The 16,814-nt window shown below is 38.2% G+C and overlaps 1 protein-coding gene across 1 annotated transcript; it reads left to right on the forward strand.

Annotated features, from left to right (window-relative positions):
• The first annotated feature begins 7,944 nt into the window (after positions 1 to 7,944).
• LOC147486757 (uncharacterized) lies at positions 7,945 to 8,394 on the forward strand. The gene has a single exon (XM_086573845.1). The coding sequence runs from the start codon at positions 7,945 to 7,947 to the stop codon at positions 8,392 to 8,394; it is 450 nt and encodes a 149-aa protein (XP_086429971.1).
• The last annotated feature ends 8,420 nt before the right edge of the window (positions 8,395 to 16,814 follow it).

The raw sequence follows: 16,814 nt of genomic DNA on the forward strand, positions 1-16,814 counted from the left end.
GTATAACACGATATCCCAATCTTAGCCTAACTAGAAGTAATTGTAGCACGAACTTGGTAACAATCCAAATTTTTAGCAAACGAAAATTCTGACGGACTATCTTTGGGATAGCACAACTCTTTCCACATATATCCAAAAGCATCGAGGCTTTTTGAGTTAAAATGCTAACACATAGAACTTACTTCTGTATGTTTTACAAAAAAACTCGATCTCATTCTAAATAAGCAAAAATTTGGCTCGGACACTGCACAAAAACTGATTTCTGACGCACTATTTTTCTGTCCACCCAACTTCATAGTGCCATATCTATCTCCACATGCCTTGGAACGTATTGAGACCAATTGGGGTTAGAAAGTAGACTCACGGGTATTACTTTTTCATGTTTTACCAAAAACCTATCTCTTCTTCTAGCCATATCAAAATTGAGGTCTAACATTGTGTAGAAACTATTTTTTTGACTAGCAAAATTTTCTGACGCACAGTATTTTGGAGTGCATATCTTTTTCCACCCACATCCAAATTGAACGAGGCTTGCTGCGTTGGATAGATGACTCACTAAACTATCATCTAGAATTGGATTCAATCAGAAAGACCAAGATTCCACTTTGATATGAAGTTTCAAATATCACTGCAGAGCTGAAAACTATTTTAATACGATCCACACTAAACTTAAAGTTGTGTATCAAAGATAAACTATTTGAGACTAACTTTTCATGTATCCCCATCTCAACATCCGACATCAAGTACCAACTACCTAATGACAACCCATATAGTTCACACAATAGATACCACCTTAGAAACAAGGTATCCACACCAAGAAAAATGCTAGTAAAACAAATATGATAGAGCAAAGGATCCACATCATGGATTAACAAATTTAACTAATTACATCATAAGACAGTTGCTATGTGATTCACTTAAATATAAACATCATAGACAGCTACCATGCGAAAATTTAAAAAGGACACGCAAAAAACCGAGAGAGAGAGAAAATTGTCTAGATACAAATTTATATAAGTGGTAACAATGAGTTTCTCATAGAAAATTTAGAGGTATACCTGTACTAGACGTCAAATATTTGCTTAATTTCCCATCCAAATAGAAGTAAAGCCAAATGGAACTAAGGAGTGAACTTCATTGCATAAGCCGAAACACAAGCCAACAGAAGCCAAACTTCCTCTAAGTTGTTATAACAAGGAACATTTTCAATAAATTAACATAGTGAAAACAAAGCTCGCTTGGAAATTTGAAATGCACACATTTTAAAGTTGTGTAACAAGGGGTTGCATCCATGAAATTAACATAGAATGAAATGAACTTTTGCAATGGTTCGAAGTATTCCTCTCTTTTAGTATATTATCTTTCTTATAATTTCTCTAACCACCAATTTACTTGTATGCACAATCCCATTTCTTTTTCAGTTTAGTCTTCAAGAGTCCCAAGTTTTCAGTTTACTCTTGAGTTTTGACTAGTTCAAACTCTCCTTTGACAGCACCCAATGCACGTGTGTGCGAAACCACATTTATGCTACTCAACAATAACTAAGCTAAAGCCTACACAAGCTCTTTGCAAGATTCCTACACCAACAAAACCCAATACACATCATCAACAGTTGCTGAGCTATCCCATCTTCTTTCATTCATCTAATATTTGTTGTAAAAAATGAACTCTGAAAAACTAATATTTAACTCTGCGAGTAGGTAGAAAACATCAAAAAAGAAATAAACTAGCGTGTGTCTTGTGCCTAAGTCTTATTTCCTAAACTATGGATGGTTCGTGCATTTTATAAAAGTAGTAACTCCATCTAAAAACTCATCGCTTTCTAATGGTGCCTTCATCCATTTAATGTTTGGTGGTGACAAATTAAACCCATCCTTATTAGATTTAAAACCTTATCAAACTTAAACACAACATAACATATGTATGTGTGTGTGTACGTACAAAATCATCTAATTAAAACTGAACTCTAAACAAAGTAGAAAATCTCAATAAGAGCCACTAAGAGAAAAGAGAAAACTCACTTGATTGAATTTTTCTATCTCCCAACCTCATAATATTTTTCTATCTTCCAACCTCGAGAGAATCGAAGCCAACTCCACTACTGCAAATCAAAATAGTTATTCCCCTCACTAGCCAAATACGTTTGTGTCAGGAAAATTCACTACTGTCCAATCCCAACAAAAGCCATGATAAAATACATAGCCAGTGGAATTTGCAAAGCCATGCACAACAAGATTGTCTATTAAATTAGAGTTTTTGCTGTGATTGCTCACTTACAAGATAAATTGGTGTCTCTCTGAGATGAAGCTGAAGAAATTTAAACAACTTTATTTGTTCAAATTTTAGGATTAAAAAAAGTGTCTCTCTGAAGCTACAAGATCATTGTCCCAAAATCTAAAGAAAAAGTTTAAATTATACAACATCAATTAAGACGTCTATTGAAATAAGAAGAATCAATCTTGAATACCAAATTCGATAATAACAATCAATCTTCTAATATATATCAATCTTCATATTATTCAAATGCAAATTCTATTAAATATTGAATACCAATTAAATTCAAATTCTATTCAATCTTCCAATTGGTACTAAGAGATATTAAATAAGAATAATTTTAAAAGAAAAAAGAGAAAACTCACTTGATCGAATTTGGGTTTAAGAGGTGTGGGAGAGTGTAGAAGAAGGAGAAGTGGAGAATACGTGTAATATGTTCGATGGAGCATAAGAAAGAGTCTTGGGTACTTGATTCTGGTGCATCTTTTCATGCTACCTCACATCGAGAGTTCTTTGAGAACCACACCGAAGGTGGCTTTGGAACGGTCTTTCTCGGTGATGACCAACCTTGTGACATTGTCGGCAAGGGTGACATGCATGTCAAGATGAATGACTCGTCATGGTTATTGAGGGATGTTATACACGTTACGGATTTGAGGAAGAATTTGATTTATGTGGGACAATTGGCAAGTGAAGGATTCGTTACAGTCTTCACCGGTAACACTTGGAAGGTCTCGAAGGGTTCGATGGTTGTTGCAAATGGCAAGAAAGATGGTACTCTCTATATGACTACACATGGTTATGAGTTGATTGTCGTGGCACATGGCAAAGAGGATCCGAATATTTGGTACTGCAGATTTAGTCACATGAGTGAGAAAGGAATGCAAATTCTTCACTCTTTTGGTAAACTCCCAAAGTTACAGTCGACTGAAATTGACTTCTATGAGAACTGTGTATTTGGAAAGCAGAAGCGTGTGAGTTTTCAGAAGATGGGTTAGACTCTGAAAGCTAGCAAACTTGAGTTAATTCATACAGATGTTTGGGGGCTAGCTAATGTCTCTTCACTTGGTAGAAAATTGTATTTTGTGACTTTCATTGATGACCATATTAGGAAGGTGTGAGTCTATTTCTTGAGACACAAGTCAGAAATATTTGAAGTGTTCAAGACTTGGAAGTCCATGGTTGAGAATGAGACAAGCTTGAAAGTAAAGAAGCTGAGATCCAACAACTTAACGGTGGAGAGTATGAGGATTTAGGTTTTAAGAAATAATGTGCTGACAATGACATCAAGATGGAAAAAACTTTGCCATGGACACCTCAGCAGAATGGGGTTACAGAGCGGATAAATAGAACACTAACAGAGAGAGCTAGGTGTGTGTGTACACTAGCAGGCTTGCCCAAGCAGTTTTGGGCAGAAAATGTTAGCATAGCAGCTTACCTGATCAATAGAGGACCGGTACCTTTGGATTTTAAGATTTCAGAGGAAGTGTGGAGCAGGAAGGATGTAAACCTTTCGCATTTGAAGGTGTTTGGTTATGTGTCCTATGCCCACATTAGTGACCAAGCTAGAAGCAAGCTTTATGCTAAGTCACTAAAGTGTACCTTCATCGGCTATGGCGGTGATGATTTTGGGTATTACTTTTAGGATGATCAAAATCAAAAATCATTCGTAGTAGAGATGTTATGTTTAATGAGAAGGTGATGTACAAGGATAGAGATGAAACACAAATCAAGAAATCAGTTATAGAGAGTGGCACATAGTATGTTGAGTTGGAAGACTTTGATGTCAGTCGTGGTATAGTGGGAGCCCCACAGTCAGAGGATGACAGTAGTAGTGACTCCGATAATAATGAGGATACTACACCACTGAGTCCATCTCCACCTCGTGCCCCAAAGAAGACATCCAGGCCACCTGTACCGAGTACGAGATATCCACCTTCCACCTAGCTGAATTACTTGTTACTTACTGATGGTGGCGAGCCTCAATGCTATGATGAAGCATTAGAGGTGAGTGATGCAAGCAAGTGCAATCTGAGATGAAGTCTCTCATCATTAATGGCACTTGGGAGTTAGCTAAACTACCCATGGGCAAGAAGGCTCTACAGAACAAATGGGTGTTTAGAGTCAAATAGGAACATGATGGTTCTAAGAGATACAAAGTGAGGCTAGTAGTCAAGGGTTTTTAGCAGAAAGCAGGTGTTGACTTCACAGAGATATTCTCCCTAGTTGTGAAACTTAATATTATTCGGTCAGTGTTGACTATTGTTGCAGCGGAAGATTTACATCTTGAGCAGTTGGATGTTAAAACTGCCTTCCTTCATGGTGACCTAGTTGAGGAAATTTACGTGCAGTAACCGGAGGGTTTTATCAAGAAAGGTAAAAAGAATAGGGTTAGGTAGACTTACCCCCCCATTACTAGTTGCAATTAGTGTTACCCCATTTTCAAAAATATTAGTGATACCCCCCCTCCCCCCATTTGAGTGATCCAACGGTCAGATTCTTCATCTAAAAAAAAAATTCATCTCAGTAACCGGCTGATCTTGGATCTTGTTGGGGTATCACTAATATTTTGAAAAAACTACTAATTGCAACTAGTAATGGGGGGATAAGTCTAACTAAGCCAAAAGAATATGGTATGTAGACTTAGAAAGAGCTTATATGGTTTGAAAGAAGCCCCTAGGCAGTGGCATAGGAAGTTTGATAACTTTATGCAAGGAAATGGCTATTATAAGTGAAACACTGACCATTGTTACTGTTTCAAGAGGTTCGACTCTAGCTACATCATCCTATTATTATATGTTGATGATATGTTAGCAGCGAGTTATGATATGTCAAAAATTGGGAGATTGAAAGAGAAGTTGGCAAGTGAGTTCTCTATGAAGGACTCGGGTGTAGCAAAACAAATTCAAAGGATGAGGATCAGAAGAGATTGGCAGAAAGGTATTCTGAACTTATCTCATGCTGAGTATATTGAGAAGGTATTGAAGATGTTCAACATGGGTGGTGCAAAACCAGTTTGCACACCTTTAGCAGTCCACTTCAAGTTGTCCAAGGAACACTCTCCCAAGACTGTCGAGGAAAGAAACTTCATGGCTAAGGTACCATACGCCTCTGCCATTGGAAGTCTTATGTATGTCTTGTTTTGCACGCGTCCGGATATAGCCCAAGCAGTGGGAGCTGTCAATAGATTTATGTCTAATCCTGGCAAGTAACATTGGGAAGCTGTGAAGTGGATATTGAGATATCTGAGAGGTACTACTGAGAAATGTCTATGTTATGGAAGGGGTGCTGTGAACTTGCAAGGGTATGTGGATGCTGATTTTGCAGGTGAGGTAGATCACAAAACAAACACTACTGGTTATGTCTTTACAGTAGGTGCTACTGCAGTGAGTTGGATTTTCCAATTAAGAAGATTGTTGTTTTGTCTACCACAGAAGCAGAGTATGTGGCCGTTACAGAGGCAAACAAGGAGATGATTTGGTTACAAGGATTGATGAAAGAGCTTGGGATGAGGCAAGAGAGGAGTGTGTTACACAGTGATAGTCAGAGTGCTATACATCTTGCTAAGAATTCCGCTTTTCATTCTAAGACCAAACACATTTGGTCTCAGGTATCATTTTATCCGATCTTTGTTAGAGGCTGAGGTCTTGGCACTTGAGAAGATCCAAGGGAGTAAGAATCCAGTGGATATGTTGACCAAGACCGTGCCTACTGAGAAGTTGAAGTTGTGTTCAAATTTGGTGGGTCTTCTTGCTTGAAGACCATGTTGGATGAGCCGAGTATTTTATTAGTAAATTGGAATTTGATGGAATTGTTACAATTGAGATGTGATGTGCATGTAGAATCTCGAAGGTTCCAAGTGGGAGATTGTTGGGTTATGGAACCATCGAGCTTTGCTCTGGTGTTCGATCAACATGCTTGAGGGCATTGGCCAAAACCAACCCAATTTGAGATATTCTGGAATTTCGACAGTTTGTTGAAATTTCAGTCCAAAGCCCATTTTCTCACGAATTTTTTCCCCCATATATAAAAAGAAACTTATGGTTAGGGTTAAGACAACTTTGAGAGATTCATTTTCAAGTGAATAGTGGGAGCTCTATTGAGCTAGGGTTTGAGTGAGGTTGCTTGTTTTCTTTTTTGAAAGATTATGAGGTTAGGCTGACCTCTACCTGCATTGATTCAAAATCTATCATAAAAACAACCATTTGCATCCTCCTCCACAATACATGCAAGTTTATCATCTAAGGGAGGTATGAAGTACCTAACTACATCATCATCTGTCATAGAGAGACTTCTAGCTAGTAGGTTTGTTGCTCTATTAGTCTCTTTGAAACCGTGATGCACAGACGAAGTTTGAAGTGCCTAGAGCCTTTCCCATATAGCCTTGACCATGTTTAAGCATATTACCAAGGTGGGGGTACTACTTTTTTTAATAATCTGCACTTCTAACATGGAGTTAGAGCTCATTTCAACTTTTATTGTTTATTTTGGGCCATGAAGGGAATTGAGCGGGTGACCACTTAGGAGCAAACCCAAGGTCGGACCGGCTGTGCCATCTTTCAAGGCTAGGTTGCTTGTTCTTGATTCTTGTAACTATTGTAAATTCTCCAATCTTTACTATAGTGGAAGCTCAGCTCTTGTGTAGATGTAGGTAGCATTTCTCGAACCACCTTAAATTTTGTGTCTCTTTGCATTTACTTTCATATTTATTGCTTGCTATCGATTGCTTGTGGATAAATTAGTGATTTTTCTCTATTGAGTTTGTTGTGATAACTACTAGAGTCTTGGGTGGGTGACTTCCTTGGTGTGAGCTCCAAGAGAAGTCATTTGGGACAGAGAGTTTTTTTTTTTGCTAAAGAGTAACTAGGTTGAGGTATGACTTTCTAGTGAAATCTCCCAATAGTTCAGCAGCGAGGAAATCAAAATAAAGTGTACTTAAGCCTCTGAACTTCAAGTATCCAGCTCCGAGTAAATTCCATTCCAGGTCTTTACAATAAGCATAAGCTGCACTTCTAAAAGTGGATCTATTCAAACTTTCAAAGCAGCATAGGAGTTGGCAACACCAATTTTAAGGAGGTACTTCATGAGAAAATTTCACACCTCTAGGCATCAGGATGTCTAAACTTGTCATTTAGCAGTTAGCACAACTTATCCAAAGTAGTTTTCCTTTTGGATAAAGTCAGAAGTACATTTTCTAACTGGCAAAGGAAGCCTCTCTCTCAAGCAAGAAAAATTACTCTCATTGAAGTAGTTGCTCAAGCAAAGCCAATATATACTATGTCTGCTTTGTAGAAAGTTGTATATTGATTTTTATGTATAGAGCGACGACCTACGCTCAGATAAGGCATGTATAGAGCGCGACCTACGCCTCAGGCGTGATCGAGTTCCAGTAGTTAGAGCGCGACCCGCGCCTCATGTTCCTCAAGTCACCGACTGTTTTGTTTCTTATTTTGTAACCTCTATATAAGCAATTGTAACCTCTTTAGAATTCAATCAAGTAAATATATAACTGAATTAAATTGAATCCTTTGGTTTAACATGGTATCAGAGCCAAACCATTGAAATTCGCTGCGTATTACAACCATTAATCAAACCATCCTTGAATTTCAAATCTAAAAAAAATTCCAAAACCTAAACCCTAAACCTAAATTTTTTGTTTTTTTTTCTGCAATGGCTGGATCTAACAATAATTCTTCAAACGTCATTCATCACCACTACACCCCACAAAACAACTCAGTGTTCCCAAAATCTATTTCATTAGATGAGTCCAACTATACCATATGGGCTCCTCTCATGCGGATGCATATTGGAGCAAGGGGAAAGATTGGTTTTTTGACTGGCGCAAAGGTTGAACCGGATATGAATTCGACCGAATATGAAGTTTGGGCAACAAATAATGAAAAGGTGAAAAGTTGGCTTATTGATTCTATGGAGATTTCTCTTATGAATCGATATATTCGTCTTCCTACTGCAAAAGACATTTGGGAGGCTGTGGAGAAGACCTTCTATGATGACTCTGATGAAACTCAAAATTTTGAATTGAATACAAAGTGCTTTGAAGCGAAGCAGAATGGGAGACCTATTCCTTCCTATTACAACGAATTGGTGGCCATGTTCTAAGAGATTGATCAAAGGGTGACCTCCCAGAATAACAATGTTGCAGTTGTAGTCGAGGACACGTCAACAATGTCCGGATTGCGGGTTCATATGTTTTTGCGTGGACTCGATTCGGAGTATGATCAGGTGCATGGAGAGATTCTTCGCAAGGACCCTAAATTTTCCTTGGAGCAAAGCTATGCTTACATTTGCAAGGTGCAATCAGAGAAACAGGCTATGGGGCGTATTGTATCAACTGAATCCTCTGTCTTGGCTGTTCATAGCAAGACAATTACTCCACCCGGTTTCTCTGGTTCTTCACGCCACCCTAAAGGTAAATCCAATCCTTATGCAGATAAAAAGTGCAGTGTTTGTGGAGAATTGGGTCATAGCAAGGAGAGATGTTATGAAGTGATTGGCTATCCCGACAAGGGACTTCGCAAAGAGGCCACGAAAGAATATAAGCAAGGTTGCCATTGCTAATGCGTGCATGGACATCCGCACCATGCTTCGGCTAATGTAACTCAATCGGTATGAATGGTAAGGTTATTTCAATAGTACATAGATAATTAATTCGGGTGCATCTGACCATATGACAAATGACCCTAGCCTTGTGGAAAGTCTTAAAGCTTAATCTCAAACTGCTGTTTCTACTGCAGATGGCACTCCAACTCCGGTTAGCGGAGAAGGTTCTATTGTGTTATCTAAAACCCTCACTCTTGATTCTGTCTTAGTTGTTCCATCCCTTGCTTATAACCTATTGTCTGTTTGTCAAATCATTCTAGCACTTACATGTACTGTGACGTTCTATCCATCCTTCTGTGTTTTTCAGGACATTCTGACTCGACAAGTCCTTGGTTATGGTGTTAGAAGGGGGAAACTATACTATCTGGATTTGACAGAAATTGGAGAGAAACAGAAGAATTCTCTGGGGCAAGCTAATCAGGTCAATAGGGTCGAGAATGCAAAAGAAGTTGTGTGGTTATGGCATCGTAGGTTAGGTCATCTTTCGTTTAGTTATCTTAAGAGGTTGCAACCTCAGTTATTTTCAGTTGTTAGTGATTCTGAGTTTCATTGTGACATTTGCGAACTGGCCAAGAGCCACCGTATTTCATATTCACCAAGTATTAATAGATGTCCTATTCCTTTTATGAAAATTCACTCTGATGTTTGGGGTCCTGCTAAAGTTTCTTCATTTTCTGGAGTTCGCTATTATGTGACTTTTATTGATGATTGCACTCGCATGACTTGGGTGTCATTACTGAAAAGCAAAAGTGATGTATATGAGATGTTTACTGGGTTTTACAAAATGGTGGCAACACAGTATCAACAATCTATCAGGGTTTTTCAGTCTGATAATGGTGGCGAATTTGTGAATGACCTCATGTCTGAATTTTGCCGGTCAATTGGAATTCGTCATCAAACCTCCAATTCTGGTACCCCCCAACAAAATGGTTTAGCAGAATGGAAGAACAGGCAGTTGTTGGAAGTTGTTCGTGCTTCCTTGTTTGGCATGAATGTACCTCGATCCTATTGGGGTGAAGCAGTGAAATCAGCAGCCTATGTTATAAACCGTACTCCCTCATGGGTAATTGAGTTCCAGAATCCTTATCAGAAACTCCATACATTTTTGTCCATCCCATCCATGCCTAACTTGGAGCCTCGGGTGTTTGGATGTACAAATTTTATGTCCATATCCCACAAACCGAACGGTAAACTTGATCCTCGTGCGAAGAAGTGTATTTTTGTGGGTTATGCCAAGTTTCAGAAAGGGTATAGGTGTTATAATCCAATTACTGACAAGATGCATATATCTCTTGATGTCTCATTCCATGAATCCGACCCGTATTACTCAGGGGGAGTTTCCCAGTTTTCCCTTCAGGGGGAGAGTGTCGATGAAGGGAATCCTGATGTCTTTGGGGAATTGGAACACTTGGAGGAACGATTTGAAGTTCCCGGCGTAAATTGATCCCGAGCGGTAGGAGAAGCAAGCACATGATCCGGATGTATCTGAAACTGTAGTACAAGACATTTCCCCTTCTACAGCAATAACTGAAGATCTCGATCAGAATGATCCGCCTCAGGTACCTCCTATAACCGTTAATAAATCTGTTGGGTTAGAAAGTCTTGAACCTAGACAATCACAAAGAACTAGTAAGGGAGTTCCTAAGAAACAATATGAACCAGACATCAAAGCCAATGCCAAATATCCTATAGCTAACTCTATGTCTAACCATAGCTTTTCTGAGTCACATGCACTTGTCATAAATCAATTATCTACTGTATCTATTCCTAGTAACGTGCAGGATGCTTTGAAAGATCCAAAATGGAAGAAAGCAATGAATGAAGAATTGGAAGCCCTTCAAAATAATGTAACATGGGAGATAGTTGATATGCCTGTTGGAATGAAGACTGTTGGATGTCGTTGGGTGTTTACTATGAAACTTAATGCAGATGGAACTATTAATAGATATAAGGCGAGATTAGTTGCCAAGGGATACACATAGCGTTATGGAATTGATTATGAGGAGACTTTCGCACCTATGGCAAAAATCAATACGGTCCGAATTTTAATTTCGCTTGCAGCAAATAAAGATTGGCCTTTGCACCAGCTTGATGTGAAGAATGCATTCCTAAATGGGAATTTGGAGGAAGAAGTATACATGGGTATGCCTCCAGGTGTGAAGACCCATCCCAAAGATGTTGGGAAGGTGTGTAAACTGAAGAAGGCTTTGCTTTGTATGGCATGAAACAGTCTCCAAGAGCTTGGTTTGGAAGACTTACACAGTCAATGAGAGTTTTTGGGTACAAACAGAGCAATTCTGACCATACCTTGTTTATCAAACACAAGGATGGTATGATTACAGCTCTAATTGTGTATGTTGATGACATGATCGTTACAGGGGATGATCTGAAGGAAATAAATGAATTGTAGAAGTATTTGTCGGAAGAATTTGAAATGAAGGATCTAGGACAACTAAAGTATTTTCTGGGTATTAAAGTTGCAAGGTCTAAAAAGGGGATTTCACTCTCACAGAGGAAGTATGTCCTAGATTTGCTTGCTGAAACAAGAATGTTGGATTGCAAACCTATGGAAACACCTATTGAGATGAATCGTGGACTCACCATTCATCCTGATCAAGTTCTTACTGATAAAAGAAGGTATCAGCGTCTTGTAGGAAGGTTAATTTATCTCTCTCATACTAGACCTGATATTGCTTATGCTGTGAGTGTGGTTAGTCAGTTTATGTATTGTCCTAGTGAAGAACATATGGATGCAGTCTATCGTATCTTGAAGTATTTGAATAAGGCACCTGGCAAAAGTTTACTGTTTGAAAAGTATGATGTGTTGGATATTGTAGGATACACAGATGCAGATTGGGCTGGTGATAAAACTGATAGACGTTCTACATCAGGATATTTCACTTTTGTCGGTGGAAATCTTGTAACTTGGCGTAGTAAGAAGCAGAAAGTTGTTGCCGATCGAAAAGAGTCTGAATTTTAGAGGTCTGGCATAGGGAGTATGTGAATTGTTATGGATCTGTACTGTCTTGATGGAATTGGGCTTCAAGCTTCAAAAGCTTATGGATTTACATTGTGATAATCAAGCCGCCATTCAAATTGCACATAACCCAGTTCAGCATGATCGAACAAAGCATGTGGAGGTTGATTGTCATTTTATTAAAGAAAATCTTAACAGGAAGGTTATTCGTTTTCCGTTCGTAACCTCAGAGGAGTAATTAGCTGATGTTCTTACTAAAGGTGTATCTCATAAGGTGTTTGACAGCTTAGTTGACAAGTTGGGCATGATTGACATCTATGCATCAATTTGAGGGGGAGTGTAGAATGCTGTATATTTCTTTTTATGTATAGAGCGCGACCTGCGCCTCAGGCGTGATCGAGTTCCAGTAGCTAGAGCGCGACCCGCGCCTCGTGTTCGTCAAGTCACCGACTGTTTTGTTTCTTATTTTGTAACCTCTATATAAACAATTGTAACATTTTTATAATTAAATCAAGTAAATATAGAACTGAATTGAATTGAATCCTCTGGTTTAACATGCTTTTCACAACCCCATCTCCATCACTAATAAAATGGATAATGCATGTAGAGACTTCTGGTGGCAGAATTCGAATGGTAATGTTATACATCTATGTAGATGGAAGAAGCTTTGTGTTTCCAAGGTGGGAGGAGGGTTGGGGTTCAGGAATGCTCACTGGTTCAATCTGGCTCTCTTATGCAAACTATTATTGAGAGTGTTGATAGAAAAGTCTCTTTGGAGTGATCTTATCGAGGCAAAGTATCAAAAAATTATTACTCTGAATAATTTTGTTGATAAAAGTACGGATGCTTCTCACATCTGTCAGGGTCTGATGAAATTGAAGAAGTATGTAGAGCAAGGGACTCTTTAGAGTATTGGTGACAGTGTCTCGGTTAAGTTTTGGACTGATTAATGGGTGAAGGTTATAGACAAACCATGGACTCTTCTGGACTTGGTTACACCATTACCTCCAGTGGTGGATCTTAATCTTACTGTTGCTGATTTTATTAATCCCGGTGGCTCTTGGGGTTGTGGGAGCTTATCTTCTTTAGTTCCTAGTCTCGTTCTTTACACTATCAAGAGTGTAAGGGCTAGACCATCTATCTCAGATAATAAGATTATGTGGAATCCAACTCCTAATGGCTTGTTTTATGTAAAGTCTGCGTATGATTTTATCGCTTCTACTCAAGGCTCTCAAGGCCAATGCTCTAACTCCCATCAGTTAAAAGATATATGGGGCATCTGGAAGCTAAATATTCCAGCTAGGATGAAACTGTTTCTCTGGAAATTCTCAAATACCCTTCTGCCAACAGGCAATGCTTTGGTCAAACGCCACTTAAATGTAGAAAATATATATGTATATTCATCTAGAGGATCATGGGAACCTTTTCTTTGATTGTCCCTAGAGAAAACATCTTTGGTTCCCTTCATGGCTGGGTCTAAGAGTTGAAAGTGGAGACTTCATAACACAAAGATGGTTTTCTTTATTTAAAAGTATAAATGTATCCACTGATAATGTCTCTATTTATGCTTTTGCGTTGATGTATCTTTATGGTGGCACAAAAATGATTGTTGGTTTAGGTTTATGGTGGCAAGAACCATGTTGTTGTTCTTACCAAGGCTTTAGCTAACAGGCAAGAATGAACTGTTGTGGATAGCCCTTTAGCTATCTTATCACATGACAATGAACCGACTGAAAGTGAGGGGGAATGGTTTGCCCCTCCTTTTGGTTCATTTAAATCAAATTATTGTGGTCTCTTATTTATGAAATCTAAAAGAACAAGTGTTTCTGTAGTGATCACCAGGGATTGGAACGTGGTTTTTGTGGATGCTACTACAGAACACACTCATGCCCTCTCTCGCATTGAAGCCTATTTGCTTGCAGTTGAATTTGCAGTGGACCTGGTTAGAACAAAGCAACTAGATAATGTAGTTTTTGAAGGAGCGGATAAACAAGCCACCAAGATGATTTTGGATCTAAGTGGGAGCTTCGATTGGGATTGCAAGGTTGCTCTAGAAGGGATACAAAGTGTTAAATTGCTAATTTCTCTATAAGCTCGAACTTATGTGAATGGTCAATTCTATTAATATGAGAAAATGCTCAGGAGAGGAATAGGCGGGACACACCTAGAAATTGGGGTGGAATAATCTCAACACTCCCCCTCAGTGGGACACACTGGAAATAAACACAAGTGATCACTTTTTTATTTTTTGTACAACTTGTACCTGACAAGACTTGAACCTGAGACCTCTTAAAAACCTATGCTCTGATACCATGTTAAATTGCCAATTTTTCCATAAGTTTGAGCTTATGTGAATGGTAAATTCTATTAATATGAGAGGAGGCTCGGGGAGAAATAGGCGGGACACACCTAGAAATTGGGGTGGAATAATCTCAACACAAAGAAAGTTAAGTGTAATGATTTTTTTAAGTGGAAATTTTATTGATACTGATAACGAATTTTACAAATAATTAGGACAAGCGTGCAACAAGCTGCGCCGCAAGTCCTTTCTGAATAGAAAATCCTATCATTCTAAAAACAAACTCATTAGAACCAGCTGTCATAACGTTACTGTTCATAACTTTTTGAAGTCTCTTGAGGAGCTCAACAGACTGTTGTCCTAAGAAATCGAAAGTGTTGAAACTAAATGGAATGAAACAATGCTGGTTAGCCCTGCAAGCTTCCTCATGCTTCTCCATCTTTCTTGTCGCTACTCTCTCAGATGCTTCTCCCACCTCAAAGTCACCATTCCCTAACCCTACTATCGGAAAGACTTTAGTTACATCAATACATGCATGTTTTCCTTTAGACCAACTGTAAATCAAGACATCTGCAGGCCGAAGTGTCGATTTTCCCTCATTCGAATAAGTGAGAAAGTTAACAAGAGCTTCTTTCTTCACTTGTACTCCAGCCCTCCAAAATGCATCACACAAAATATCTCTAACATGATCATGTCGGTATTTAAAACCCAAAAAATGTATACAATGTGTTGCATGGTCCCCATAAGCATATAATCTACTCTTTTTGCATACAGGGTAAAGACAATCATCAGAGTACAGAGGAATCATAAGACGGTACCGGAGAATGGCACGATACTCCACCTATGACATACGCTGTCCAAGTCCTTCCATAGAAATAGCAAGTAGAAAATATTTTGCATGTTCCAACTGAAAACATCCCATAACTGCTTTCTGACGAGCAGATAACTCAAACTCTCTCTTAAGACGAATAACAATCATATTGTAGAAAGCTTTTGCCATTATATATATATATATATATATATATATATATATATATATATATATATATATATATATATATATATATATATATATATATAGGTTGACTCTTAAGCGGACGTACGTTAACGGACTTGACAAAAAAAAAGTCACACGTGACAAAGAAAAAAAAACCCCACGTAGAATACTAGAGAAACCCACACCACTAAAATAGGGAAATAAAAAGAAACGAGAAACCTCTTTCTCTCTCTCCTTTTTCTTCTTCCTGACTTTCTCTCCCTAATATTCTCTCTCTCATGGTTCTGTTACTGTCTCTCTTAAAAAAAACGTATACTGCAAGCTCATTTTTCGGGAAGGAAAAAAAATAACTCACTACACTATAATAGGATATTTGTAACACACACTTTTTTTGATTTGCAACGGTTATTTACCGTTAGTAAGTTTCCAACGTTAAATAAGCGTTAGCAATGTTGTAAAGCGTTGTTTTATTTTGGTAGAATTTCCGGAATCAATTGCTAACGCTTAAAAAGCGTTGGAAAAATGTTACAAATTAAAAACTTGAAAATTTCACAAAATAGGGAAACGAAAAAAATCGAAATATAAAACATAATTTTCTTTCTCTCCTCTCTCTCTCTCACCGCCGCATTTCAAGATCCCTAAAATCTTCCACTCCTCAAAACTAATTTTCGCACTCCTAAAGATTTAGACCACTATTGCCTCAGGAGACGATAACGGCTGCATCAAGGTGCTGTTATCGATCTACTGAAACCAATGGCTTGAAGGCGTGCTTGTATTGATCGATCTACTGAAACCAACGGCTTCAAGGTAAATATTTTTCTATTTATGTTTAGGGTTTATTTGTAGTGTAAATGGTTTTGTATGTACATATATATTTTGGTCTATTTATGTTTCGGATTGGAAAATTTGGTGTTAATTTGTTTTGGAAAAATATTCACTGTTGGGTATGAAACTTGTGCATACCAAATAATCAACGGATCCCGGGCTACCCCTCCATGGCTCCATGTGATGAATAGTAGTGAGTGTATTATATCTTCTAGATATTTTCTTCTCTATAGGTTTTGTATTTTCCTCTTCAATGTCATATTTTCTGCTAGCTCATTTTATTTCGAACAAGCCTACTGATATATTCTTAAAGATTTGTTTTCATCTGTCATTTACTCATTTTTTGCCTTTTTCTATTATTTCAATTATCAAGTTAGCTTATTGTAGTGAGTATCTCTGAAGAAGCTCAGGTTTACCCTTATTTCATCCCTTCAGTAGTTTGTACTTTATAGTCAAGGCGTCATATATCTGATAGTCTCTGCTTTACTAATGGTTTTGCGAAGGGGATGGATGGGTCTCTCATTTGCCCTACTGATTCTGTTTTATTGCAATTTTATGCTGCTTAATCGATGGTTTAACAAAGGAAGACCTATATATGAGCTCAAGGTAATGGCTTTCCTCCAAAGAATGAACACGATGGAACAACTTTTGAAACTTCAGAATGCGATTTCACAACTTGAAGAGCTTGTGCAGGATGGGAATGTGGTGCTCCTTAAGTTGCGAGCCTTATCCTTGTCAATTTTCCCTAAGGTCTTGCCTTCTTTTCTTTTACATATCTAGCATATGTAGTTTCCTACTTTATGTTATCCTTGCCATCAATC

Source organism: Coptis chinensis, chromosome 7, assembly GCF_015680905.1.
Source record: "Coptis chinensis isolate HL-2020 chromosome 7, ASM1568090v1, whole genome shotgun sequence".
Taxonomy (NCBI): Eukaryota; Viridiplantae; Streptophyta; class Magnoliopsida; order Ranunculales; family Ranunculaceae; genus Coptis; species Coptis chinensis.